At 37.9% G+C, this 26,711-nt stretch overlaps 1 protein-coding gene across 1 annotated transcript in view; it reads right to left on the bottom strand.

Moving 5' to 3' along the window:
- The window catches only part of ALKBH8 (alkB homolog 8, tRNA methyltransferase), a 70,705-nt gene extending 44,216 nt beyond the window's left edge, over positions 1 to 26,489 (bottom strand). Inside the window, exons 1-7 of the mRNA XM_004090577.3 lie at positions 26,376 to 26,489; positions 21,528 to 21,662; positions 17,219 to 17,456; positions 14,298 to 14,429; positions 13,544 to 13,639; positions 12,032 to 12,136; positions 9,986 to 10,056 (exon numbers count right to left, since the gene is read on the bottom strand). Of these exons, the coding sequence (XP_004090625.1) occupies positions 9,986 to 10,056; positions 12,032 to 12,136; positions 13,544 to 13,639; positions 14,298 to 14,429; positions 17,219 to 17,456; positions 21,528 to 21,662; positions 26,376 to 26,378 (780 nt within the window). The 5' untranslated portion in view covers positions 26,379 to 26,489. The remainder of the gene's footprint in view (positions 1 to 9,985; positions 10,057 to 12,031; positions 12,137 to 13,543; positions 13,640 to 14,297; positions 14,430 to 17,218; positions 17,457 to 21,527; positions 21,663 to 26,375) is intronic.
- Positions 26,490 to 26,711: the final 222 nt, after the last annotated feature.

The raw sequence follows: 26,711 nt of genomic DNA, 5'->3' as shown, positions 1-26,711 counted from the left end.
AGCTATAAAAGTCAAATAAAGGAATTTTTATCATGCTACCATATTTTATCAGAAAAACAATACCAAAAACAAAGTTCATTTGACTCATTCTTTGTTCTAAAAAATTAGTACATAGTTGTAATATAATCTAAAAATTGTTAAATAAAATTTTTCTTTAAAAACCATCTCCATAAATTTTAGTTTCGTTTTCCCAGATAAGTCCTAATCAAAAGTTTTCTTCATTATATATAATAGAAGTTAGGTACTGGTTTTAGGGAGATGCACATTAAATAGTTATTTTCATTGTCAGCTGACCAACTCTCATGGTACTTGGTGAACTGAGTATCTGCCCAACAACATTACTAGTTTATTATAATAAAAGGTTACAGCAAGGGCATCTCTCAAAACATGCCTGGCCAGCAAAGGCAGGCTGCAATTTACAGCAGGACAAATTCATCAGTAAAGGATTACCTGGAGGGGTGGAGCCAAGATGGCCGAATAGGAACAGCTCCGGTCTCCAGCTCCCAGCCCCAGCGACACAGAAGACGGGTGATTTCTGCATTTCTGCTTGAGGTACCGGTTTCATCTCACTAGGGAGTGCCTAACAGTGGGTGCAGGACAGTCGGTGAAGCGCACTGTGCGCGAGCCGAAGCAGGGCGAGGCATTGCCTCACTCGGGAAGCGCAAGGGGTCAGGGAGTTCCCTTTCCTAGTCAAAGAAAGGGGAAGCAGACGGCACCTGGAATATCGGGTCAGTCCCATCCTAATACTGCGCTTTTCCAACGGGCCTGGAAAACGGCACACTAGGAGATTGTGTCCCGCACCTGGCTCGGAGGGTCCTATGCCCACAGAGTCTCGCTAATTGCTAGCACAGCAGTCTGAGATCAAGCTGCGAGGCGGCAGCGAGGCTGGGGGAGGGGCGCCCGCCATTGCCCAGGCTTGCTTAGGTAAACAAAGCAGCCAGGAAGCTCAAACTGGGTGGAGCCCACCACAGCTCAAGGAGGCCTGCCTGCCTCTGTAGGCTCCACCTCTGGGGGCAGGGCACAGACAAACAAAAACTCTGCAAGAACTTCCACAGACTTAAATGTCCCTGTCTGACTGACAGCTTTGAAGAGAGTAGTGGTTCTCCCAGCACGCAGCTGGAGATCTGAGAACAGTCAGACTGCCTCCTAAAGTGGGTCCCTCACCCCTGAGCAGCCTAACTGGGAGGCACCCCCCCAGTAGGGACAGACTGACACCTCATTCAACCCGGTACTTCTCTGAGACAAAACTTTCAGAGGAACTATCAGACAGCTGAATTTGTGGTCTCACGAAAATCCGCTGTTCTGCAGCCACCGCTGCTGACACCCAGCCAAACAGGGTCTGGAGTGCACCTCTAGTAAACTCCAACAGACCTGCAGCTGAGGGTCCTGTCTGGTAGAAGGAAAACTAACAAACAGAAAGGACATCCACACCAAAAACCCATCTGTACATCACCATCATCAAAGACAAAAAGTAGATAAAACCACAAAGATGGGGAAAAAACAGAACACAAAAACTGGAAACTCTAAAAAACAGAGCACCTCTCCTCCTCCAAAGGAACGCAGTTCCTCACCAGCAACGGAACAAAGCTGGATGGAGGATGACTTTGATGAGTTGAGAGAAGAAGGCTTCAGACGATCAAACTACTCTGAGCTACGAGAGGAAATTCAAAACAACAGCAAAGAAGTTAAAAACTTTGAAAAAAATTAGAAGAATGGATAACTAGAATAACCAATGGAGAGAAGGGCTTCAAGGAGCTGATGGAGCTGAAAGCCAAGTTTCGAGAACTACGCGAAGATTGCAGAAGCCTCAGTAGCAGATGCGATCAACTGGAAGAAAGGGTATCGCTGATGGAAGATGAAATGAATGAAATGAAGAGAGAAGGGAAGTTTAGAGAAAAAAGGATAAAAAGAAATGAACAAAGCCTCCAAGAAATTTGGGACTATGTGAAAAGACCAAACCTACGTCTGATTGGTGTACCTGAAAATGATGGGGAGAATGGAACCAAGTTGGAAAACACTCTGCAAGATATTATCCAGGAGAACTTCCCCAATCTAGCAAGGCAGGCCAGCATTCAGATTCAGGAAATACAGAGAACGCCACAAAGATATTCCTCGAGAAGGGCAACTCCAAGACACATTATTGTCAGATTCACCAAAGTTGAAATGAAAGAAAAAATGTTAAGGGCAGCCAGAGAGAAAGGTCGGGTTACCCACAAAGGGAAGCCCATCAGACTAACAGCTGATCTCTCAGCAGAAACTCTACAAGCCAGAAGAGAGTGGGGGCCGATATTCAACATTCTTAAAGAAAAGAATTTTCAACCCAGAATCTCCTATCCCGCCAAACTAAGCTTCATAAGTGAAGGAGAAATAAAACACTTTACAGACAAGCAAAGGCTGAGTGATTTTGTCACCACCAGGCCTGCCCTAAAAGAGCTCCTGAAGGAAGCACTAAACATGGAAAGGAACAACCGGTACCAGCCACTGCAAAAACATGCCAAATTGTAAAGACCATCGAGGCTAGGAAGAAACTATAGCAACTAACGAGCAAAATAACCAACTAACATCATAATGACAGGATCAGATTCACACATAACAATATTAACGTTAAATGTAAATGGGCTAAATGCTCCAATCAAAAGACACAGACTGGCAAACTGGATAAGGAGTCAGGACCCATCAGTGTGCTGTATTCAGGAAACCCATCTCACGTGCAGAGACACACATAGACTCAAACTAAAGGGATAGAGGAAGATCTATCAAGCAACTGGAAAACAAAAAAAGGCAGGGGTTGCAATCCTAGTCTCTGATAAAATAGACTTTAAACCAACAAAGATCAAAAGAGACAAAGAAGGCCATTACATAATGGTAAAGGGATCAATTCAACAAGAAGAGCTAACTATCCTAAATATATATGCACCCAACACAGGAGCACCCAGATTCATAAAGCAAGTCCTGAGTGACCTACAAAGGGACTTAAACTCCCACACAATAATAATGGGAGATTTTAACACCCCACTGTCAGCATTAGACAGATCAACGAGACAGAAAGTTAACAAGGATATCCAGGAATTGAACTCAGCTCTACATAAAGTGGACCTAATAGACATCTACAGAACTCTCCACCCCAAGTCAACAGAATATACATTTTTTTCAGCACCACACCACACCTATTCCAAAATTGACCACATAGTTGGAAGTAAAGCTCTCCTCAGCAAATGTAAAAGAACAGAAATTATAACAAACTGTCTCTCAGACCACAGTGCAATCAAACTAGAACTCAGGATTAAGAAACTCACTCAAAACCGCTCTACTACATGGAAACTGAACAACCTGCTCCTGAATGACTATTGGGTACATAATGAAATGAAGGCAGAAATAAAGATGTTCTTTGAAACCAACGAGAACAAAGACACAACATACCAGAATCTCTGGGACACATTCAAAGCAGTGTGTAGAGGGAAATTTATAGCACTAAATGCCCACAAGAGAAAGCAGGAAAGATCCAAAATTGACTCCCTAACATCACAATTAAAAGAACTAGAAAAGCAAGAGCAAACACATTCAAAAGCTAGCAGAAGGCTAGAAATAACAAAATCAGAGCAGAACTGAAGGAAATAGAGACACAAAAAACCCTTCAAAAAATTAATGAATCCAGGAGCTGGTTTTTTGAAAAGATCACAAAATTGATGGACCGCTAGCAAGACTAATAAAGAAGAAAAGAGAGAAGAATCAAATAGATGCAATAAAAAACGAAAAAGGGGATATCACCACCGATCCCACAGAAATACAATCTACCATCAGAGAATACTACAAACACCTCTATGCAAATAAACTAGAAAATCTAGAAGAAATGGATAAATTCCTCGACAAATACACCCTCCCAAGACTAAACCAGGAAGAAGTTGAATCTCTGAATAGACCAATAACAGGTTCTGAAATTGTGGCAATAATCAATAGCTTACCAACCAAAAAGAGTCCAGGACCTGATGGATTCACAGCTGAATTCTACCAGAGGTACAAGGAGGAACTGGTACCATTCCTTCTGAATCTATTCCAATCGATAGAAAAAGAGAGAATCCTCCCTAACACATTTTATGAAGCCAGCATCGTCCTGATACCAAAACCTGGCAGAGACATAACCAAAAAAGAGAATTTCAGACCAATATCCTTGATGAACATTGATGCAAAAATCCTCAATAAAATACTGGCAAACCGAATCCAGCAGCACATCAAAAAGCTTATCACCATGATCAAGTGGGCTTCATCCCTGGGATGCAAGGCTGGTTCAACATACGCAAATCAATAAATGTAATCCAGCATATAAACAGAACCAAAGACAAAAACCACATGATTATCTCAATAGATGCAGAAAAGGCCTTTGACAAAATTCAACAACCCTTCATGCTAAAAACTCTCAATAAATTAGGTATTGATGGGACGTTTCTCAAAATAATAAGAGCTATCTACGACAAACCCACAGCCAATATCATACTGAATGGGCAAAAACTGGAAGCATTCCCTCTGAAAACTGGCACAAGACAGGGATGCCCTCTCTCACCACTCCTATTCAACATAGTGCTGGAAGTTCTGGCCAGAGCAATCAGGCAGGAGAAGGAAATAAAAGGTATTCAATTAGGAAAAGAGGAAGTCAAATTGTCCCTGTTTGCAGATGACATGATTGTATATCTAGAAAACCCCATTGTCTCAGCCCAAAATCTCCTTAAGCTGATTAGCAACTTCAGCGAAGTCTCAGGATACAAAATTAATGTACAAAAATCACAAGCATTCTTGTACACCAATAACAGACAAACAGAGAGCCAAATCATGAGTGAACTCCCATTCACAATTGCTTCAAAGAGAATAAAATACCTAGGAATCCAACTTACAAGGGATGTGAAGGACCTCTTCAAGGAGAACTACAAACCACTGCTCAATGAAATAAAAGAGGATACAAACAAATGGAAGAACATTCCATGCTCATGGGTTGGAAGAATCAATATCGTGAAAATGGCCATACTGCCCAAGGTAATTTATAGATTCAATGCCATCCCCATCAAGCTACCAATGACTTTCTTCACAGAATTGGAAAAAACTACCTTAAAGTTCATATGGAACCAAAAAAGAGCCCGCATCGCCAAGTCAATCCTAAGCCAAAAGAACAAAGCTGGAGGCATCACGCTACCTGACTTTAAACTATACTACAAGGCTACAGTAACCAAAACAGCATGGTACTGGTACCACAACAGAGACATAGATCAATGGAACAGAACAGAGCCCTCAGAAATGATGCCACATAGCTACAACTATCTGATCTTTGACAAACCTGACAAAAACAAGAAATGGGGAAAGGATTCCCTATTTAATAAATGGTGCTGGGAAAACTGGCTAGCCATATGTAGAAAGCTGCAACTGGATCCCTTCCTTACACCTTATACAAAAATTAATTCAAGATGGATTAAAGACTTATATGTTAGACCTAAAACCATTAAAATCCTACAAGAAAACCTAGGCAATACCATTCAGGACATAGGCGTGGGCAAGGACTTCATGTCTAAAACACCAAAAGCAATGGCAACAAAAGCCAAAATCGACAAATGGGATCTCATTAAACTAAAGAGCTTCTGCACAGCAAAAGAAACTATCATCAGAATGAACAGGCAACCTACAGAATGGGAGAAAATTTTTGCAACCTACTCATCTGACAAAGGGCTAATATCCAGAATCTACAATGAACTCAAACAAATTTACAAGAAAAAAACAAACAACCCCATCAAAAAGTGGGCAGAGGACATGAACAGACACTTCTCAAAAGAAGACATTTATGCAGCCAGAAAACACATGAAGAAATGCTCATCATCACTGGCCATCAGAGAAATGCAAATCAAAACCACAGTGAGATACCATCTCACACCAGTTAGAATGGCCATCATTAAAAAATCAGGAAACAACAGGTGCTGGAGAGGATGTGGAGAAATAGGAACACTTTTACACTGTTGGTGGGACTGTAAACTAGTTCAACCATTGTGGAAGTCAGTGTGGCGATTCCTCAGGGATCTAGAACTAGAAATACCATTTGACCCAGCCATCCCATTACTGGGTATATACCCAAAGGACTATAAATCATGCTGCTATAAAGACACATGCACACGTATGTTTATTGCGGCACTATTCACAATAGCAAAGAGTTGGAACCAACCCAAATGTCCAACAACGATAGACTGGATTAAGAAAATGTGGCACATATACACCATGGAATACTATGCAGCCATAAAAAATGATGAGTTCGTGTCCTTTGTAGGGACATGGATGAAACTGGAAACCATCATTCTCAGTAAACTATCGCAAGGACAAAAAACCAAACACCGCATGTTCTCTCTCATAGGTGGGAATTGAACAATGAGAACTCATGGACACAGGAAGGGGAACATCACACTCCGGGGACTGTTGTGGGGTGGGGGGAGGGGGGAGGGACAGCATTAGGAGATAAACCTAATGCTAAATGACGAGTTAATGGGTGCAGGAAATCAACATGGCACATGGATACATATGTAACAAACCTGCACATTGTGCACATGTACCCTAAAACCCTAAAGTATAATAAAAAAAAAAAAATCTTTCTATGCTAAAAAAAAAAAAAAAAAAAAGGATTACCTGAAAACAAAAGCCTAGCAGACTTCACAGGTATATGTTATTGTCATATATCCCGATGCAGCCTACTCCTTGGATATTTCCCTAAGCTCATCCTTAGTTAGGGGAGCACTGAGTATTTGAGACGGAAAGAAACTGGTTGGTTCCTTGATGAAATTACTGACCTGAGCCAACAAGTTAAAACTTTTGGACCCAGCCTTCCTTGAGACATCTTGTTATATGAGATATTAACTTGTTTTGCCTTGTAATCATTTTTATTTGGGTTTTCTGCTATTAATTGCAGCTAAAATCACCCTCACTTATACACATATCATACATATTTTGAAGGTACAAAAGCCTTAAAGAAAATCACAACTTAGTTGTAGAGGGAAAACTAATGTATTTGAAAAAAATCAAGACTATTTTTGCTTAATATAAAATGTACACTATTTTTAGACACACTATAAGAGTTTTAAGAAGAATATACTCCACTAGTCATAAAAACAAAGCATTTAAGTAATAAAGCATTTAAGACTTCTATTAAAGTTAAGAATACCTCATGGGAACACCATGAGTTGGAACACTTAAGAGTTGAAAGAGATCTTAGAAATTTCCTGGGAAAGAGAGAAAAGTAAAGTATTAAATATAACGTCAATGACTTTAGCTGAGTCTTTGACATTATATTTAAGCCAAACAAAACAAAAAAGCATTACAAAAAACCGAAACAATAGTGCCACTGACAAAATTATTACAATGAAATGGAAGCTGCCATAGGCATTACAGGAAAGTTCTTAAAACAACTGAGGATGTCAAAGATGAGAAAATAAAGAAATAGGGCCAAAGGTATAGTACTCAGATTCTAGGTGTGGAGTAAGGTGCTAGGAGAAATTCAAGTAATTACACAGCATCAATCAATCAATAAAACAGAACAGCACAAGTTGCAAGAGTGGAAAGTCATCTCTCTCATGACCACTTGAAATCCTACTTCTAGGCCGTGGGAACATGAGCTTCCTCCTGTTACAGGAGTGAAGGCTTTGAGTAAGGAGTGCTAGAACAGATACACCTGAAGGAGCCTTTACACGCATGGACTGCTCTGAATTTGAAAAACACTTTCACATACATTCCCTCATTTTATTTCTATCACAATCCTTCAGCTAGGAAAGAAATATTATTAATCTCATTTTATAGATGAAATAAAGGCCTAAATTTAGTAGACTGTTTTAAATCGTATAAGCTGAAACAAACATTATAAACTTAAAATCATAAGGGTTTTAAGAAGAATATGTTCAAGTAATCATAAAAATAAACATTTTTTTCAAAATTACAAAGATTCACTTACTCTCAAAGGTATCTTTTAAAAGAAAATCTACTGTTCCTGTCATAACTTATGCACACCTTCCAGCCATTACAAAGATGGCTTTAACCAAAAGTCATTCAAATTGGCAGCTGAAAATTATATGCCTCCAGAGTCACCAAATAGAGATAATGAATGTAGCAGATTTTCAGTTCAACTAAAGGGCAAGTTTTCCCTTATTCACAATTTCTAATTAAAAACTGTGCAATGATCTTCTAGGGCAGTGGGGGGGATATTGAGTCCCCATTTCTCATATCTCCCTGGGAAGGGAGGGAAATTCCCTAGGAATAAAAAGTAGAAAGCACACTCCTAGTTTTTTTCCACCCCTCCACTTACAACTCTCCAGAAAACAAGGAATGCCTTTGCTTATTGGTTACTCTGAAGCCAGGCTCACTTGGCTCAGCCCTTTCCTCTCATTTTCAGAGCGAGCTAGTTTGTAGGAGCTAACACATATTCTGTTAGAGGAGCTCCTTCATGTCCTGTTATACGAACAGCCTCTGCCTCTATGGAGAAGATCTCCAGTTGTCCAGCTATGCCAGTGACAAGGTCAGTATGTCTCTTTAATTCAGAGGTGAAGTATTAACAAGTTCACTTGGCTACAGATCTAAAGTCATGTTCTGCCATCCGTTTTCTCAGTAGTAAATTTAACACTCTAATCTCCAATTATCTTTTGTCTCATTTCTCAGTTGGTTACACAGTTGGGAGGAAAACGTGAAGATGTCCTTTACTGGTCCCTAAAGCTACAAGAAAGGATGGGGGGTAAAAATAAAAAAGAAACCAGAGAGAGAAGAGTGCTTTTTCCTCCCCGATCTCATTATTTTTGAAAGCACGTGTATTAAGAATCTACACACATAGTTAATAAGATGGTTTTGTCATATCAAACACCACTAATTGTCAAGTGACAGTATCAACATGACTACACAAGCTCGGGAAAGGTTAAGAGGCCAAAACATTGAAGACCTAATGACGGAAACTATACAAATATGGGAAAACAAAAATGAATAGTTTTTGCCTCCAGGAACAAGATCAGAATTTGATACAGCCTCTCATTAGATTAGATGACCTCATGTTTTAAGGACTCTTCTAGATTTAAAATTCTGATTTTCTTTTCTTTTTTTTTTTTGAGTCGGAGTCTCACTCTGTTGCCCAGGCTGGAGTGCAGTGGCGCAATCTCGGCTCACTGCCAACCTCCGCCTCCCAGGTTCAAGTGATTCTCCTGCCTCAGCCTCCCAAGTAGCTGGGACTACGGGCACATGCCACCATGCCTGGCTAATTTTTTTTGTATTTTTAGTAGAGACGGGGTTTCACTGTGTTAGCCAGGATGGTCTCAATCTCCTGACCTCGTGATCTGCCTGCCTCAGATTCCCAAAGTTACAGGCATGAGCCACTGCGCCCAGCCTAAAATTCTGATTTCTATCCAAAAATCTGCCTGTAGGTTGCGTGGATCACTTCACATGTAATATTTTCTTTTAGTGGTTTAAGCAAACTGCAGCTACAGAAACAAATCAATGAATAAACATGAACCTCTTATTCTTCATCTGTAAAAATGAAGATATTACCCTCTACTGCTCAGAGTTTTTGAAAGGATTGAATCAGGTAATATATGGAAAAAGTTCATCAAAATTCAGAACACACATTTTAATTTGTTTCTTTCTATGGCACGAAGCTACTATCACTATCTTTTGCCACTAGATGGCAATGCTGCACCAGTAGGTCAAAAATGGGCCACATTGCACCAAGGAAAGTCTAGATCTTATTTAACTGCTAAAAGTTTCATGTAAAAAATTAAATTTCAAGTTGTTTTCCTGGCATCTGATGAGGTGACAGATAAAATTTTGGATATTTAAAAGAAGAGGACATTTAAAAGAAACCAAAGTGCTAATGGTGCCCTTATTTTTCATTTTTAAATCTCAATTCATTTTCATTAAGAATGTGGATAATCTTTGAAAAGGGCATTGTACAAGGTAAGATATATGATGATAGCTAATAAAAATGACCATTTACCTCTGACCCCAAACTGAGAGAAACGATCTCATCCTCAAAAGCAGAATGTGTGTCAATATGAGCGGGAATTCCTGAGATGGAAAACAGGATAACACGTCACTTCATTTTTCCTTTTAGTAGATTTAAGATGGCTGTAAATATAGCCTTATGCTATTATGGCGAAAACATTGCTTGGTAATCAAGAAGGTACTATAATTTTGGTTAAAAGGAAACATTTAGGGTGAATGTGACTAAAATATATTAAAATAAATATAAACTAAAAATAACTTCAAGTTAAAGTGCCATTGGGGTTTGATCTAAAATCAAGGCTCAGGAGTCACTGATTAACTAGGACACTTAACCCAATTCCAGCCCAAGAGGAAAATGTGAAAGACAAATACAAAAGTCATTTTTACCCTCAAACACTGGATTCCCAAGTGCTTGCAGAACAAAAGCAATAACTAGGTATAAAGACTAGGCATATCAATAATTACGACATGGACTTCTCCACTGATCTATCAATTTACATTAATTCAGTACCTCTTAAGTAAAAGAAATGCTGCTACATGGTGAGGGTATACAAAGCCAGTAAGAGGGTCCCTATCCTCAAAGAGCTTATAAGCCAATGGAAAGACAGCTAGATAAGAAAGGTAAAGAAGAAATGCCCTGGATGACTGGTTAATGTGGGGTCAAGCTCAGTTGGCTCAGCCCTTCCCTCTCATTTTCAGAGCTAGCTGGTTTGTAGGAGCTAACACATGCTCCTTCACGTTTCATCCTATAGGCCTCTGCGTCTTTAGGAGTGGCCCCAGCCTCTGTGCTCTACAGGAGCAGCCTCTGCTTCAGCTCCAGTTGTCTCACTGTGCCAGAGACAAGGTCAGCATATCTCTCTAATTCAGAGGTGTAGTATTCACAAATCCACTTGGCTACAAATCTAAAGCCATCAGTTTTCATTGTAATAAATGTAGAAAAGAAAACAAAACTCCCTAACTCCTGCTGTTAATAAAATCCTTAAAATTAAAGAGGTCGTAAGTGTGGGGCCCTAATCTTACAAGTGGAAGCTCTCTCTCTCTCCACACACAAGCACACACAGAGAAAAGGACATGTGAGGACACTGAGAGAAGGTGGCTGATAACAAGCCAGGAAGGGAGCCCTCACCAGGAACCCAATCAGCCGGCACCTTGATCTTGAACTTCCCAGCCTCTACACTGTGAAAAAATAAATTTCTGTTGTTTAAGCCAAAAAAAAGTAAAAAATAAAACCCTTAAAATCATTTGATTACTATAAATATCAGATGAAGATGCTGCTAACAAGTACAAGAAATCAATAACCTGAAGATTTTTCACCAGAATGTCATCCTGCAATTGTCTCCCATATTCTCAAATATAGAAAGAAGAGAAAGATCATCCAACCAATTAGCCTTCTTCTATCTATAAATTATTTGGATTCTTCCATTAAACGTCTCCTATGTTTTTCAGACCAATATCTTCCCTCTCTAAAGGAAATGTTGAAAGGGAAACCAAAAAAAAAAATCACAAACAGTGATTTGTGTCAGTGTGTTTACACTTTGAAATGCAAGTTCCTCAAGGGATTAAAGTATAGATCTGCAAGGATTGAAATCAACACAAGTAACAAACATAAGCAAGGCAATCTGAAAGTTAATTTGAGCTTAAAAATAATATATTTGCTTGGCTGGGAGCGGTGGCTCACGCCTGTAATCCCAGCACTTTGGGAGGCCGAAGTGGGTGGATCACCTGAGGTCAGGAGTTTGAGACTAGCCTGGCCAACATGGTGAAACCCCATCTCTACAAAAATACAAAAATTAGCTGGGCGTGTTGGTGTGCACCTGTAATCCCAGCTACTTGGGAAGCTGAGGCAGGAGAATCACTTGAACCCGGGAGGCAGAGGTTGCAGTGAGCTGAGACCACGCCATTGCACTACAGCGTGGGCAACAAGAGCGAAACTCCATCTCAAAATAATAATAATAATAATATATTTGCTCTTAGAGAATTACATCATCTACTCAGTTCCAAAATATGTGACTAAAATTTTTAAACAAGAAATACTCACCTTGCCCAGGTTCGTACTGATTTATGGTCATTTGATCAGGTTTATGTTTAATGTAACCTTCCCTCAACCATTTCTCCAAAAAGCTGTCACAAATGTCAGGAAGACCTAAAATGAGTAATCAAAGATAAAACATTAAAATATTTACTTTGCTTGTTTTACTCAAGAATTTTAAAAGTCACTGTGATAAAAATCACTGAGCTTTTAATTTAGCAGTCAGGTCCATTAATACAATAAACCCACAAGCAAAACAAAGTTAAAAAATAAAAATAAAAAAGGAATCTTTTAAAGTTATTTCACTGATTTTTTTTTTCAGATAAAAAGTTTAAAAGAACAATTCTAACAACAATTTTGGTATTTTATAAAATAGCAATAAAATTATAAAAAATACACCATATATTGAAATTGCCCACTTTCTTTTTTTGTTATTTTAAATTAGACCATTTATTTTAAATTTAATTATTTTAAATTATTTCCCTTAAAAAAAAAAAAAACCTTCCAAAGTGGAACTAACTTATTTTTATTGGAGTCATAAATGTTGTTTCATGATGGAAGAAAAGCCTTAAGTAAGACCAAAGTCATTAAAAAAATTAGATAAATTTAACTCCAACAAAGAATTATACCATAAAAGCCAGAATATACAGTAAATTCTTAATCAATTAGACACTTCATTGGAAAAAAACTGGCAAAGAATATAAAAAGGAATTCACAGGAAAGGAAATACAAATGACCCACCTTACCAGTAATCAAGAAATTATAAATTTAAAAGCTTTACAACACCACAGGTTGGGGAATGGGGAAGTGGGTACACATTTGGTGAGAATATGCTGGTACAACTGTTTTAGGAAGCAATTTGTCAGTATCGATTAACATTTTTTAGTGAACATAAACTTCAACATGACAATTCTACTTCTTAGTAGTCTCCCTTGAGAAACTCTTGCACAGTGCATAAAGAGGCATGTATAAAGATATTCACAGCAGCATTACTTACGAAAGCTAAAAATCAGAAACAACCTAAATGTCTAGCAATAGGGAACTATTTGATTAAGCTATTATGGATCATTTAGCAAAATGAAAATGTCTATAAGGTTTCCAAGACATATAGTGGAGGGAAAAGAACAAGTTGGGTTGATATATGTAATACATGGAATATACAACATATGCAATACCATACAATACTACATATGTTAACAAATGGGTACTTTTATTGGTGTATGTATTTTAACGTAAAGTCATTTTTTAAAGGATTGGAAAAGTATATACTAAACTGTCAGTAGTATGTACTTCTGAGAAGCAGCATGGGAATAAGGATAATAATGATGAACTTCAGCTCTATCCAGTTTGAAATTTTTTTACAACAAAACTATACAATTTATCTAATTAAAGTGTTTTAAATCAACTATTTGAAAAGTTTACCTACAAATGACAAATGGAACATAATCCCCCAACTATAATATTCTACTAATATATTAAATTTTTTGAGCCAGAATTTATTATATATTAGCAATTACTTACCGCCAGGTAATGGCTTATCTTTATCTACATTGTTGTTCTCATAGTGGAACTCATAACCAAAATGCTTTACTCTTCTGTGTTTTAAGGATTTTTGAGCTGTGTGAAGAGGACAAAGTAAACAATTAAGAAGGAAAAGAATTACATTCCTTTGCATATTTCAGTTAACTTTTTAAGTAAGGATTAGTTTGGTAATGGCAACTTCTGTTAATTGGTAAATTACGGTCTTTAACAAAATTAACCATTTGCCTTATATTTGTTGTTATTTCAAGTCTAAAATTGTAATAAACTCTTCAAGAGTTTCACCCAATCAATATGAAAACTAAACATGTACACTACCATTCACAACATTGCCCATGAGCTGGAAAGAGTCAGAAAAACTCCAATTTGCAAATATCTCCAGGAAGCTCTCACTATATTATAATAGTGTGGTACTGAACTGCTAATTCCTCAAGGGAAACTTGCCTTAGGGTGGGAAGGAATGAATAAATAAGTAATTGCTAATAAATAAGTGAAAAGGCTTATAAAAGCTATATAAATGTTAGGTAATAAATATTAACCAGTTTGGAGTTTAAATTTGATACCTATATAAATGTTATTTATTATTAACATTCCTAAGAATTGTTGGTATGACTTGCCTAACATTGGAACCAGGCTAGTTTCAGTAATTTTGAGGAAATAAACCATGAAAGACAGAAGAAAGGAAGAAGAGTTTTGCAGAAACTTTAAAATATCAGATTTTGAAAGTTTTACTTACAGTTTTGATTGTCTGTATCTTCTGTCCAATCAACACTTTCCAAAAGCATTTTCTCCTCCTCAGAAGAAATTATTTCTTCTACTACCATGAGTCCTGGTGGTAAGGCTTGAGGCCTCAACTCTTTCCATTGTGCTATGGAAAACCAAATTAAAATAGTCACATGCAAAACTTAAAGTTCCTATATACAAATAATTCTGCCCAATAACTCTTTATCAGTTTACAAAACTTCAAATCCTCATTTTCGGAAATCAGATTGCTGAAAGGCACCAATATATTAAAAGTGCAGAAACAAAGACCAAGATCAAAATGATGGTACACTTTATCCACTGCAATTACCAACAGCAAACAGAACAGTATTTATTTAAGTATCCGGTGTGAACATGATGAAGTCACTTTTAAAATCTCACAAGGTTTCTCATAATACCCACAGTATGCACCTCCATTAAAAAGTCAGATAGTCTAAATAATGAATACAAGAATTTAAATACTCATTTTTACTCTTAGGCTCTTGATACTAGCTATAGTAAATAGAAATAGAAAATATAATAGAAAAATGTAAAAAAAAAATACAACTTTCTAAAGAAATACAAAATATCATTTATGAAGAATTATTTAGCAGATGTTAAAATAATTTAGGTTCCTGTGTCCTTCAAAGTTTCAGATAGGTATAGCTCTAGAAGGAAAAGAAAAAAGAATCTGCTATTAAACAAAGGGAATAGTATATTCACATTTATTGTTAGCGATCTGATCATTCATGTTATACACATGATCTCTGAAGCTTTTCTGCCAGACAGTTTTCTGCCAGGCAGATTAAATCTTTGAATTGTTTAATTCACAAAAATAGCAAGTATTTACTAGATTCTATTAATAACATTTCAGAAACATGAATAGTAAATCATTTGCTAAATACACACCACTGCCTACTATGTGCCAGACATTATATTATGTATTCAAATTACATAAGGAAAACTTTGGAAAGAATTCCTTAAAGACAAGTAATTTATAGTGTGAGTAATTTGGATTTAGTTTCCAAAATGTGTTTCTTTAAAAACAATTAAAAATATCTCTTCTATTTGTTATTCAGTGCTGCCTGGTAGCAGATATCTAAACAAGCATTAAACTATTTGTGACGGCTGGGCGCAGTGACTCACGCTTATAATCCCAGCACTTTGGGAGGCCAAGGCGGGCGGATCACGAGATCAGGAGATCGAGACCATCCTGGCAAACACTATAAAACCCCGTCTCTACTAAAAATACATAAAAATTAGCTGGGCGTGTTGGTGGGCACCTGTAGTCCCAGCTTCTCAGGAGGCTGAGGCAGGAGAATGGTGTGAACCCGGGAGGTGGAGCTTGCAGTGAGCTGAGATCGCGCCACTGCACTCCAGCCTGGGTGAAAGAGTGGGACTCTGTCTAAAAAAAAAAAAAAAAAAAAAACTATTTGTGACACACTTCTGTTCTCAATTAAAAATGACTTTCAAGGTTATAAATGTGATTGCCAGAGCCTTAAAAGTACATATGGGTCTAATGAAGAATTTCAAATAAAGAGCACTCCAAAACTTACTTTGTGTAATTTCTTACTGAGTATTCACCATGGAGGACGGGGGTAAACCCAATGACTATTTTCTGATTAAAACTTACTCGTCAGCCATTCAGTTTTCAAAAACTGACCAGAAACACGTAAAACATGAGGATAATCTAGTTTCCAAAATATGTAAAGCTTAAGTCGGATTTAAAATTTAAAGCATATGAGCACTGAGAAATATGGTTTCTAAAATATATCTTTAAGAGTCTGTAAAAGTTTTCCTTTGAGTCTTATTTTACACAAACATAAATTTGAGCAGATTATAGTCACCTACCCACTCCTAGGATATCTACAACAGGGCTCTTTTATTGCCTAAATAGGTGGCAAATGAATATATGATTAGATGTTTAAATCAAAGTTCATCTCAATACATCTCATTTCCATGGGGCAGAAGTAATAATTCCTGTACAATTCTGTAAATCAGTATATAAAGCTATACTTATTTAATTAAATTATTCGGTTCCTCAATCAGACTGTCCTGTGGCTATTGAACTGGACAGCACAGACAGCAACATTTCTACCATCACAGGATGTTCTACTGGACAGCACAACCATAAAGTTTTAGGAATCAGTTGGGCGTGGTGGCTCACACCTGTAATCCCAGCACTTTGGGAGGCCAAGGCGGGCAGATTATGAGGTCAGGAGTTCGAAGCCAGACTGGCCAACACGGTGAAACCTCGTCTCTACTAAAAATACAAAAATTATCCAGGCACGGTGGCACATGCCTGTAATCCCAGCTACTTAGGAGGCCGAGGCAGGAGAATTGCTTGAACCCGGGAGGTGGAGACTGCAGTGAGCCGAGATTGTGCCATTGCACTCCAGCCTGGGCAACAAGAGCAAAACTCTGTCTCAAAAAAATAATAATAATAATAAATAAATAAAAATAAAGTTTTAGGAATCTTTGGTAGCTACAGGTGTTCCACTATAAATATGAAGATTGCTACCTGATGATTTGGATCACAATTCATTCTTAAGTGATTAATTCAAAGCTCCTGGGTAGATATGTGAAATAAACTGGTAATCCGAACCCTCATTATTAAATTTTGAAAAACACAATTAGGCAGGAGGGTTCCAAAATAAGCCATGGGCTTAATAAATATATTGTTGATTGGTGGGACCAGCTTTGTAAAGGCAGGTTGTATCTTATTCACCTCTGTACTGTCAACTACTTGTCCCATGCCTGGCACAAATAGGTGCTTAAAGAATGTTTGTTAAAGTAAAAGGAGCTGCTAACCTGCGTCCTCATTTTGTTTCACAATAACTGAACCTCCCAACTTAAGTCTATGAAAAGAAAACACACAAAAGAATCATTTTTTAAAAGATAATTGTACGATCATACCTTTTTCCACAAAATTCAAATACAGAATGATCTTTTGTCCTAAATCATCCACTACTTCTTTTCCATTGAGGGTAACGTAGGCTCTCTTAGATTCTTCTGTAGTTCTGTATCTTGCAAATGAGTAGGGCTTGTTAGGTGGCATTAAGAGAGCATCCACCAGTCCACATTTCTCTAAAACTGGGAGCAGCTGGTTCCGACTCACACCATTACCCAAACCACCATTGGCAACAACCAGGCTCTTAAAAAACAAACAAACAAACAAAAAGAAAGTAACATGAGCAACTGATACCAACCCATTTGTTTTAAATTAAGGTTTTTTTAAAAATAAGATTTCTACAAAGATGTAATTAAGAAAAAAAAGCATTTCCTTGTAGTGGTTGGTTTGCTAATTTCATACAAAGTATGTAAACCAATTTACTAAAAATTGGGGGAATAAAAAGGACTCCTATATTGTAAATTGTATTGTTTAAATTGCCAATTTCGCAAAATATTCATTTCTAAATGACCATAAATGCAAATTAAAACATGACTATTATTCAGAAATATAAATTTAACATAATGAAAGAGGTGGAGAGGAGAAAGCACAGTTACATAATACTTGCTTTTTTGCAAGACTGTTCTATAAGCTTTTATCTACTTAATCCTCATTAACATAATCTTCACAACATACTGAATTTATCTGGGTAATATCAGCCCCATTTCATAGAAGATCTGACAAATTAGGTTAAGGTGGTGATTAGGGGTGGGTTTAAACCTATTTCTGTCCGTTTCCAGGATCCACACCTTAATATAACCATTGTACAATGTTTACTAAAAATTAAAAGTAAAGGTACTATTACCTCAAAGAAAAACCAATTATAGGTTCTATTGAACATAATTAGGAAAAAATATTCCTATAAGGAAATTCAGACTAAGTAATTCAGTCAGTTCACAATGAAAACTTTTTCCTTTGTAAGTTTCACGATTACTTCCTGCTGTTTGCATAGTCCTGCACTAAAGTTTATTCAAGGAAATTTTGCAGGGATGAAAGAGGAGTCTCTTATTTTTATTCTGATGTTCATGGCCTAGCACCCACATAGTCTCTATACTTAACCATTCTATACAATGTAAAGATTTTTAATTTATGTTCTATGACTTCTAAAAAAATTCAATATAACAAAAGAAAGCCATGGATGGCCTACTCTCATCAATTTCTTCATTTATGCCAAGTGTTGATGAAGTTTTTCTGAGAAGAGGTAGATAGTATATATTTTAGGCTTGGCAGGCCATAAAAGTTTCTGTCAGATAGTCTTAGTATTATTTTTTAACACTTTAAGAATGTAAAACTCACTATTTTGGTCACAACCCTGATTTGGTCTAAGGACAGTAGTTTGCCAACCCTTGGTTTATACTAAGCTCAGTGATAGTACATAGTGTATTGGTTTATTACACAAAATAAGAATACCTAGAACTTTGTTTGAAAAGGATATAAAATAATTATTATGAAATTGGACAATAAGGAAAGTAAAACTGTTTTGTCATGGGACAGCCAGTACTTTATATGTATGCAAGCATATGCATACATAATAAACAAGCCCATTAATACAATACTACATGATATGGAGTAAAATGGAGTCTCAGATGGCTTGCTCTGGACCTCACTTAATGAGGTTTATTAATTAAAATACCAAAATAACTTGGTTATATGTGGCTATAGTTGCAAAAACATTTCCATATTCTTAAATCTATGGAAGAGCAAAGGTTTTATTGGTGTTGAGGGTCCACTACCCCATCTAGGAATGGAAGATGATGAAGTATGACTTCAGGAATACTAGAAGGAAGTCCTCAAAGATGCCATCTGAGTGTTTTGTGGGCAACTCTAAAGGTAAACCACACAAAAGCAAGTGCAGTAGAAGAGGAGAGGAACTTATTTTCCATTAAATGTGAGATACATATAATTAAATGTCATAACTAAATGTAACATAATTAATGCAATAATTAAGTGGAACTATTATTTTATTTATAATTGTTCATCCAAGCAATTTTCTAAATAACAAGGAGTATGGTATGAAGTAGAGAATGTGAATTTTTTTAAAATTATCTTTGGTCTTGACAATTTGAGGATCACTGCTCTAGAAAAATCTATAATGCCATAAATTTGTACAAAGGAGCCTAAAATTATAATACATCTGATATGGTTTGGCTGTGTCCCCAATCAAATCTCATCTTGAATTTTAGCTCCCATAATCCCCACATTTTGTGGGAGGGACCCAGTGGGAAATAATTGAATCATGGGGGCCATTTCCCCTATAACGTTCTCGTGGTAGTGAATAAGTCTCACGAGATCTGATGGTTTTATATGGGGTTTCCCCTTTCACTTAGCTCTCATTCTCTCTTGCCTGCCGCCATGCAAGCCAGGCCTTTCACCTTCTGCCATGATTGTGAGGCCTCCCCGGCCACGTGTAACTGTGGGTCCATTACACCGCTTTCTCTTTAAAAAATTACCCAGTCTTGGCCGGGCGCGGTGGCTCACGCTTGTAATCCCAGCACTTTGGGAGGCCGAGGCGGGCAGATCACGAGGTCAGGAGATCGAGACCACGGTGAAAGTCCGTCTCTACTAAAAATACAAAAAATTAGGCGGGCGTGGTGGCGGGCGCCTGTAGTCCCAGCTACTCGGAGAGGCTGAGGCAGGAGAATGGTGTGAGCCCGGGAGGCAGAGCTTGCGGTGAGCCGAGATCGCGCCACTGCACTCCAACCTGGGTGACAGAGCGAGACTCCGTCTCAAAAAAAAAAAAAAAAAAAATTACCCAGTCTTGGGTATGTCTTTATCAGCAGCATGAGAACAGACTAATACAATATCATTAAAACAATATTTGCTCTCCCCTGGAAGGATAAAATATAATTAGAGGTCCATCTACAATTTTATTCTTTTCCTTTAAGAATATGCAGAAAAAAGAAAGCCTAAATAAAATGCTACTTTGGAAGCCATGAAGGACATCAAAGCTTCTAGAGATCCTAAAGAAAAGGCACACCCAACCAGAAACAAGCTTCAGAGGGGTCAAAGAAATGGAGCCTATTTTTTTTTTCTTGCTACTTCTCTTCATAAACCCTGTAAGGAAAGGAACACAAGTCACTCTTGGAAAGAGATGAGAGCAGTGTATGTCAGTTTAATCTTCTGAATGTCTAACAGCCTCAGTGGCTCTTGACTGAAACAGTAAAGTGTATGCAAACATATTAATTCTAATCTATTATGTATTTCATCCTTGCTATAGGAATACGGCTTAAATTCTCTGAAGACATTAATATTTAACTCCAAGTATGGGCCTTTTACCTCCTAAATTCAAATGTGCCTCAACAGACTGCTCATTCTTAAGCTATGATGTTGTACAGAAGACAGCACAGTAAGCATAAGGCAAGAGTATTGGTCTGAGAGTTGAGAGGCCTAAGTTTTAATCCCTGCTCCACCTTCTCAATTGTATGTCTGCTCCTCAGTTAAATGATATCTAAAGCTTACTTTCTACTTTTATTCTATAACTTTATGAGCCAAAAAGATAAGAACTCCTTATATTCATGGAGTAATTTAATGTCCAGTAAGTACAATTAGATTCTCTAGAATCTGACAATCTAATGGGGTTAAAAAGGTATGCAATACTATGCCCTGCTTAAAAATGAAGAAAGCTGAGGTCAGAGGATACTGCTCATGTCCAGAAAACCTAAGAGTTAAACTGAGTTCTCCTAATTCATAACCCAGGAAATCTCACGATCCTCACATTTATCATCTCATTTAATTATTGTCCACAGAAAATGAAAAGACTTTGTTAATAAGGTCTAATAAAATAAAAATGTTTAATAGCACATAATCAAAATACTTTATAAAACAGGTAAGGTTGGGAAGAGAAGAACGAGGGCTGTAGTAGGATATGGAAGATCTAGCTTTAAGTTTCTATTAGCTACTTACTAGCTTATATCAATGGAGACATATCATAACCTCTCAGAACTTTAGTTTTCTCACCTATCTCATAAAGACTTCTAGGGAATTAAATATAATAATGAATATAAATATGCTTAGGAAACTGAGAAACTTGCACAGTATTATTATTAATATATAACTACAACCTCTTCTAGTTCAAACAACAAAATAAATAGAAATGCAAACTATAGGCTATGGACCAAAATAGAAAGTTAGCAGTTCATATCATATGTACCTCTAATATGGATGTAACACATGACTGAACAATTACAGCCTTAGGCAATTATTAGCAAATATTAATATAATACATTAACATGTCAATACATTTACATTCAAATAATAATAATAGTTTTAGGTCACCTGAGTGGCATAGGATACTGTCTCAATGCCTTCATGTCTCAGCAAAGTATGCTTGGCTTTAATCTGTTTCCTTAAGAACTTCTTCTCAGTTTTACTGAGTTTGTAATTACTTTGATGGTTGCTGTCCATAGCAAACTGTAAAAAAAAAAAAGACAGTAAAAAATGTCAACCTTAAGAGTCCTGAAGGAACAATTATAATGATGTTATTCATATGTTCTGTAGTTTATCAATATTTCCGTGTGACAATTTTCTAAAAATGCTTCATTTACCTTGTACCAACTAAGAGAAGTAAGAACAGATACATAAAAAATGAATGAATATCTAAGAACATCTAATAGCATAGCTCTGATGGTTCTAAAAAACATTCCAATGTGGTAGCTCCATTAAGTGTGTTATTTTACCCATAGGTGATGAATCCTTTACTTATGAAGTCCTAAGTAAAATGTGCCACACACAAATTTCACAACTATAACGTAAACCAAGGCAAGGAGCAGGCAGGGGAGTGGTGGGGGGAGAAATAACACAAAAAAATTAGCAAAATATGCAGTATGATTCCATTTACATAAAGGCCAAAATAAAAAAGTAAGCCATATATTATTTAGAAATACATACATAGCAGAGCTAAAAGAAAAACAAGGAAATTATAAACACAAAATTCAGGAGAGAGGCTATTTCTGTGGGTAAGAGGAAAGGAAATTAACATGAAAGTGACACATAGGAGCATGAAAGGTATTTCTTCAGCTACATGGTAGGTGTAGATGTTTGTTTTACTATTTTAAAAACTGTATGTGTCATATATTTTATATCCATAATTTTTTAAATAACAGAATCCCAAAGAGGTCTCTATATAGCACCCAATATCATGCTTTATCACACTTTATCACGGTAGTCTTTTATTTTGTTCACAAAATGTAACATAATTTGTGATGATTCATCTGTTAGTTTAACTCCTCCATCATGATATAAATCCCAAGAGAGCTGGAATGTTGCATATAGTAGTTGCTCAATAAATATTTGATGGCAGGGCTAAATGAATAATAAATGAGTGAATACACACAGTCTCAGCACCCTGCAGCATGCAACCATAATAAAGTACATAGTTTATGCTTTCAACAAGTTTGTAACTTAGTTGTGGAAAACAAACACTAAACAATAAGACTATGACACATCTTTATATAATTTAATGCTGATGGTACAGTCTTTAGGTATGACATGAGAGACAAAAATAAGATGGATGTGGGCTGGGAGCAGTGACTCACACCTGTAATCTTTGGGAGGCCAAGGCAGGCGGATCGCTTGAGGTCAGGAGTTCAAGACCAGCCTGGTCAACATGGTGAAACTCTGTCTCTACTAAAAGTACAAAAAATTAGCCAGGTGTGGTGGTGGGCACCTGTAGTCCCAACTACTTGGGAGGCTGAGGCAGGAGAATCGCTTGAACCCGGGAGGCAGAGGTTGCAGTGAGCCAAGATCATGCTACTACACCCCAGCCTGGCAACAGAGTGAAATTCCATCTCAAAAAAAAAAAAAACAAAAAAACAAAAAAAGATGTATGTAAACTGGAAAAGTTGGGAAGGCCTCAAAACAGGAGATTTCTGCCATGTACTGAAGGATAAGAATACTATAGAATCAAATAAAAAGGAAGGTATTCAGTGAGGCAGCAAAGAGCAGAAGCTAAAACCAAAATGGACATGTTTGGCCAAGACACCAAGAGGCAGGCATAATTTTTTTAGACGAGTCCCACTCTCTGCGGACTTTAAAGTCTTCAAAGTCAACCAAATAAATAAATTTGGGGGTTAAATAAAATCTTATTTATCTTATTTCACATAAAATCATAAACAGTCAAAATTCTAATTACTAATCTTTAGTATAGAAGACAAATGCCAAGTCTCTTAAAATGCCAGCAGTCCAGCTTCCTAGCACAGGGGGTACATACTAGGAGGTAAGGCCAGTGAGGCAGGCAGGCTGGCTGGCAGCATAGCAGAGAGATGAGAGGTAAAAAAACAAAATAATCCAGCTTGTTAATTAGAAATGCTGGCCTGATCTAGGCTGGCGGCAACAGAAAGAAGGGAAATAGGGGGAGAGGAGAAAGAGGAAGGGTGAGTGAAAAGTTCAGGCAGAATCGAGAGGCCTCGATGACTACCCAGACAAGAGGCAGACAGGAATCAAAGATGACTTGTTAACCAGTTAGAGGCTGAGTGACTAAGAGATGAGTGCTACCACTTCAAAACTGGAAAGTCAGGAGGAGGTTCAGGAAGAGCTGCTCAGTATAGGAGGTAATGAGTCATATTTAGAATATAATATGTCTAAGGTATTGTGAGATACAGAGTTGCAATGTCTGGCTAGCAAGTGGCAATATAAAGTGGCTCCCAGGAAAGGAACTGAGGCTAAAAAGGTTTAGGAGTCAGTCATCATTAAGACAGGAAGGGGATAAGTGAATGGACATGTCTAACATTGCATTAATTATAATTATTTGTTTTAGTATCTGTCCCCTTCCACTGAACTGTGAGCTTTCTAAAGGCAGGGATTAAATCATACTTTTCTTAGTTACCACAGAGCCTCATTCAGTGCTATGAGGTAATATAATACAGTGTTTAGGAGTCCATGTTCCAGGTTCAAATCTCAGCTCAATCACAGATTATGAGCTGTATAATCCTAGATGAGTTGGCTATATATCTCTGTGTTCCAGTTTCTTTATCTAGGAATAGGAATAAAAATAATAGTGCCTATCCCATAGCTTTTTTAGAATTAAATTTATTTATTATTATTTATTTATTACTGTTGATTTTCAGAAGCAGCAGATCAAAATGGCTTAACAAAACAAAGAATATCTGAGGGCCTTCAAAGGAGCTATTTTAGAGCCATTCCATTTCAAGATCTTCATCCGTGGAACAGCAACTCTGCAGTATGTCATGGAGAACAAGGGATGACTGCACTACAGAATTCTTTTTAATATTTCACATGAGCAAACACTGCAAAGAAGGAATGAGAAAGAAACGATGCTAAATAAATCTTTTTAAAATGTCTGCCACTAAGAGTCCAGCACCAGCAGGTGGAGCCTCATAACCACATTTTTGTCATCCCCTTTCCTTTTTCTCTCCCTCAGTCATGCAATATTATTGCACGTGAAGAAAGACACTAAATGGCCTTTGAGGCTCTGTTTTCCTCCATTCCAGTGGCTAGGCAATGTGCTGGCCCAACATATTTGAGTCATCTCAACAAAGATAGGCTGATACCAGCTGCTGAGGTCTGGAGGTGCCCCCTTCTGACAAAGCCACTTCCCCGGCCAGAGTTTCCACTAATGCACAGATACTTGGATGCTCCTTGCGACATTATTGGAGTGAAGTCACTATTAACTGTGATACTAGCCATGCTGAGTCCGGTCCAGCTAGCTCCAGCCTAAGCGTACTCTCTGTGGGATAATGAAAGTTTGGAGATTATGCATGCTCTGCTACTTGCTTGTTAGTGAGTTTAAAGCCAATATATCCTACTAGATATTGCCCTACGTGGTAATAGCAGTATGTACATCACACCCTCCTTGAATAATAGAGAGCCTATTATGAAACAAGCAGTACAGACAAATGTTCCTATACTTATATGTTAAAAAAAAATGCAAAAACCGCGATTACTTTTGCACAACCTAATAATAGCAAAGATTAGAAAGAATCTAACTTCCTATCAAACGAGGCCAAATTTTAAAGTACGGCATCGGTATACAGAGTTCACATATAAATCTTCAAAACACACAAGAAATTGGTGATATGGGTTGCCTCCAGGGAAGGAAAACGGATCGATGAGTAAAGGAATGAAAGGGAGCTTTCTTCTTTCATGACTTTTGAAGTTAGTAGCTATTTAAACTGTATTACCTATTTAAAAAGAAAATAAAGATTTAAAATTTTTAGAAAAAAATTCACCCCATCACTTGTCACGGCACCCCGTTTTAACTCTTTGAATAATACTTACTACATATTTTCTTACACTCTCATTAATGTGTTTATTCTCTTTCCCCATAACTTAATAAAGTACACTCACTCCATGAAGTAGAGATTTTGTCTCTATTGTTCACCCTGTAGCACCTAGCACTTAAATAGGATTTAGCACCTAGCAGCCACTCAATAACCATTTGTCAAATAAACCTAAATCGACTTTGCTGTCTTAGCTCCTAAACCTCCTGTCCTCCAGAATTCTGAGTTTGGTGGCCTTCTTCAACGTTTTCATTAACACCTAGCATGGACCTCTATCTCTAGAGTTCTCACATTGTATTATAACTGCCTATTTGTGTTGGGCTTCGGCCAGAAAACTGTCATCTATTTAAGGGCACAGACTTGGTGCCTGACATACAACTGACAATAAATATTCAATGAAATAAATCAAAATAACAGGCTGACGCTACCAGAGGCCCAAGAGTCGCAGGGATTGCTCAAATAAGAGCACAGGAAGACTCAGCTGCGCAAGGGATCAGATCATCAGCACTGCCTTTGCATCACTAGATTGTCACCGGTCAGAAAAGCCCTAGAAGCGCCAAACTAACACGCCCCATGTTGCAACCGTCCTCTCCAACCCCAAAGAAAACAGAAGATTGACACAGGCACCACGTGAGCACCCGAACCAAACACAAACACGTGCACCCTAAACACTGACAGAACCACCCAACGCAGACACCCTACTGCCCACACTGCACCAAGGGCGCCTCTGGGATCCATCCCCTTTCCCTAGGTTCTCAGCCCTAGCTGGCAAGGCGGATAGAGAAGACCGGAAGAGGCTGAAAAGAGGAAGCGGTGATTCGCAGCCCGTATGCCCGCCAGCAAGAAGTGCCACACACCTCCGCTTCGGCTCAGGCCGGATTCTCACCATGCGGGTGCCTTCTTCTTTGCCAGCCTCTCCACTTTAGCACCAGAACGCCGCAGCGGATACTTGCACGCCACCTCCCCTGGGCGCGGCCATGTTGGAGAAAAACTGCACTACATTTCCCATGAGCCCGCGGGACAACGAACAGAGCTCCCACAGTCCTCTTCGCCTCCCAGAGCCCGGGAGTGACCCTTTCTCGACCAAGTGTCTTTGTAAAGTGCTGTCACACTGAAAATTCAGTTGTCTTTTTGGGGCGAGTAGCAATAATTGGTAGTGCAGCTATATTTTTATCTGTTGCTCTCCAAATGGACATGGTCAAACAGGTTTGGGCCCTTCAGT

Source organism: Nomascus leucogenys, chromosome 15 (genome assembly GCF_006542625.1).
Source record: "Nomascus leucogenys isolate Asia chromosome 15, Asia_NLE_v1, whole genome shotgun sequence".
Taxonomy (NCBI): Eukaryota; Metazoa; Chordata; class Mammalia; order Primates; family Hylobatidae; genus Nomascus; species Nomascus leucogenys.
The sequence above is the reverse complement of the archived record's forward strand: the minus strand, read 5'-3'. Positions and strand labels throughout refer to the sequence as shown.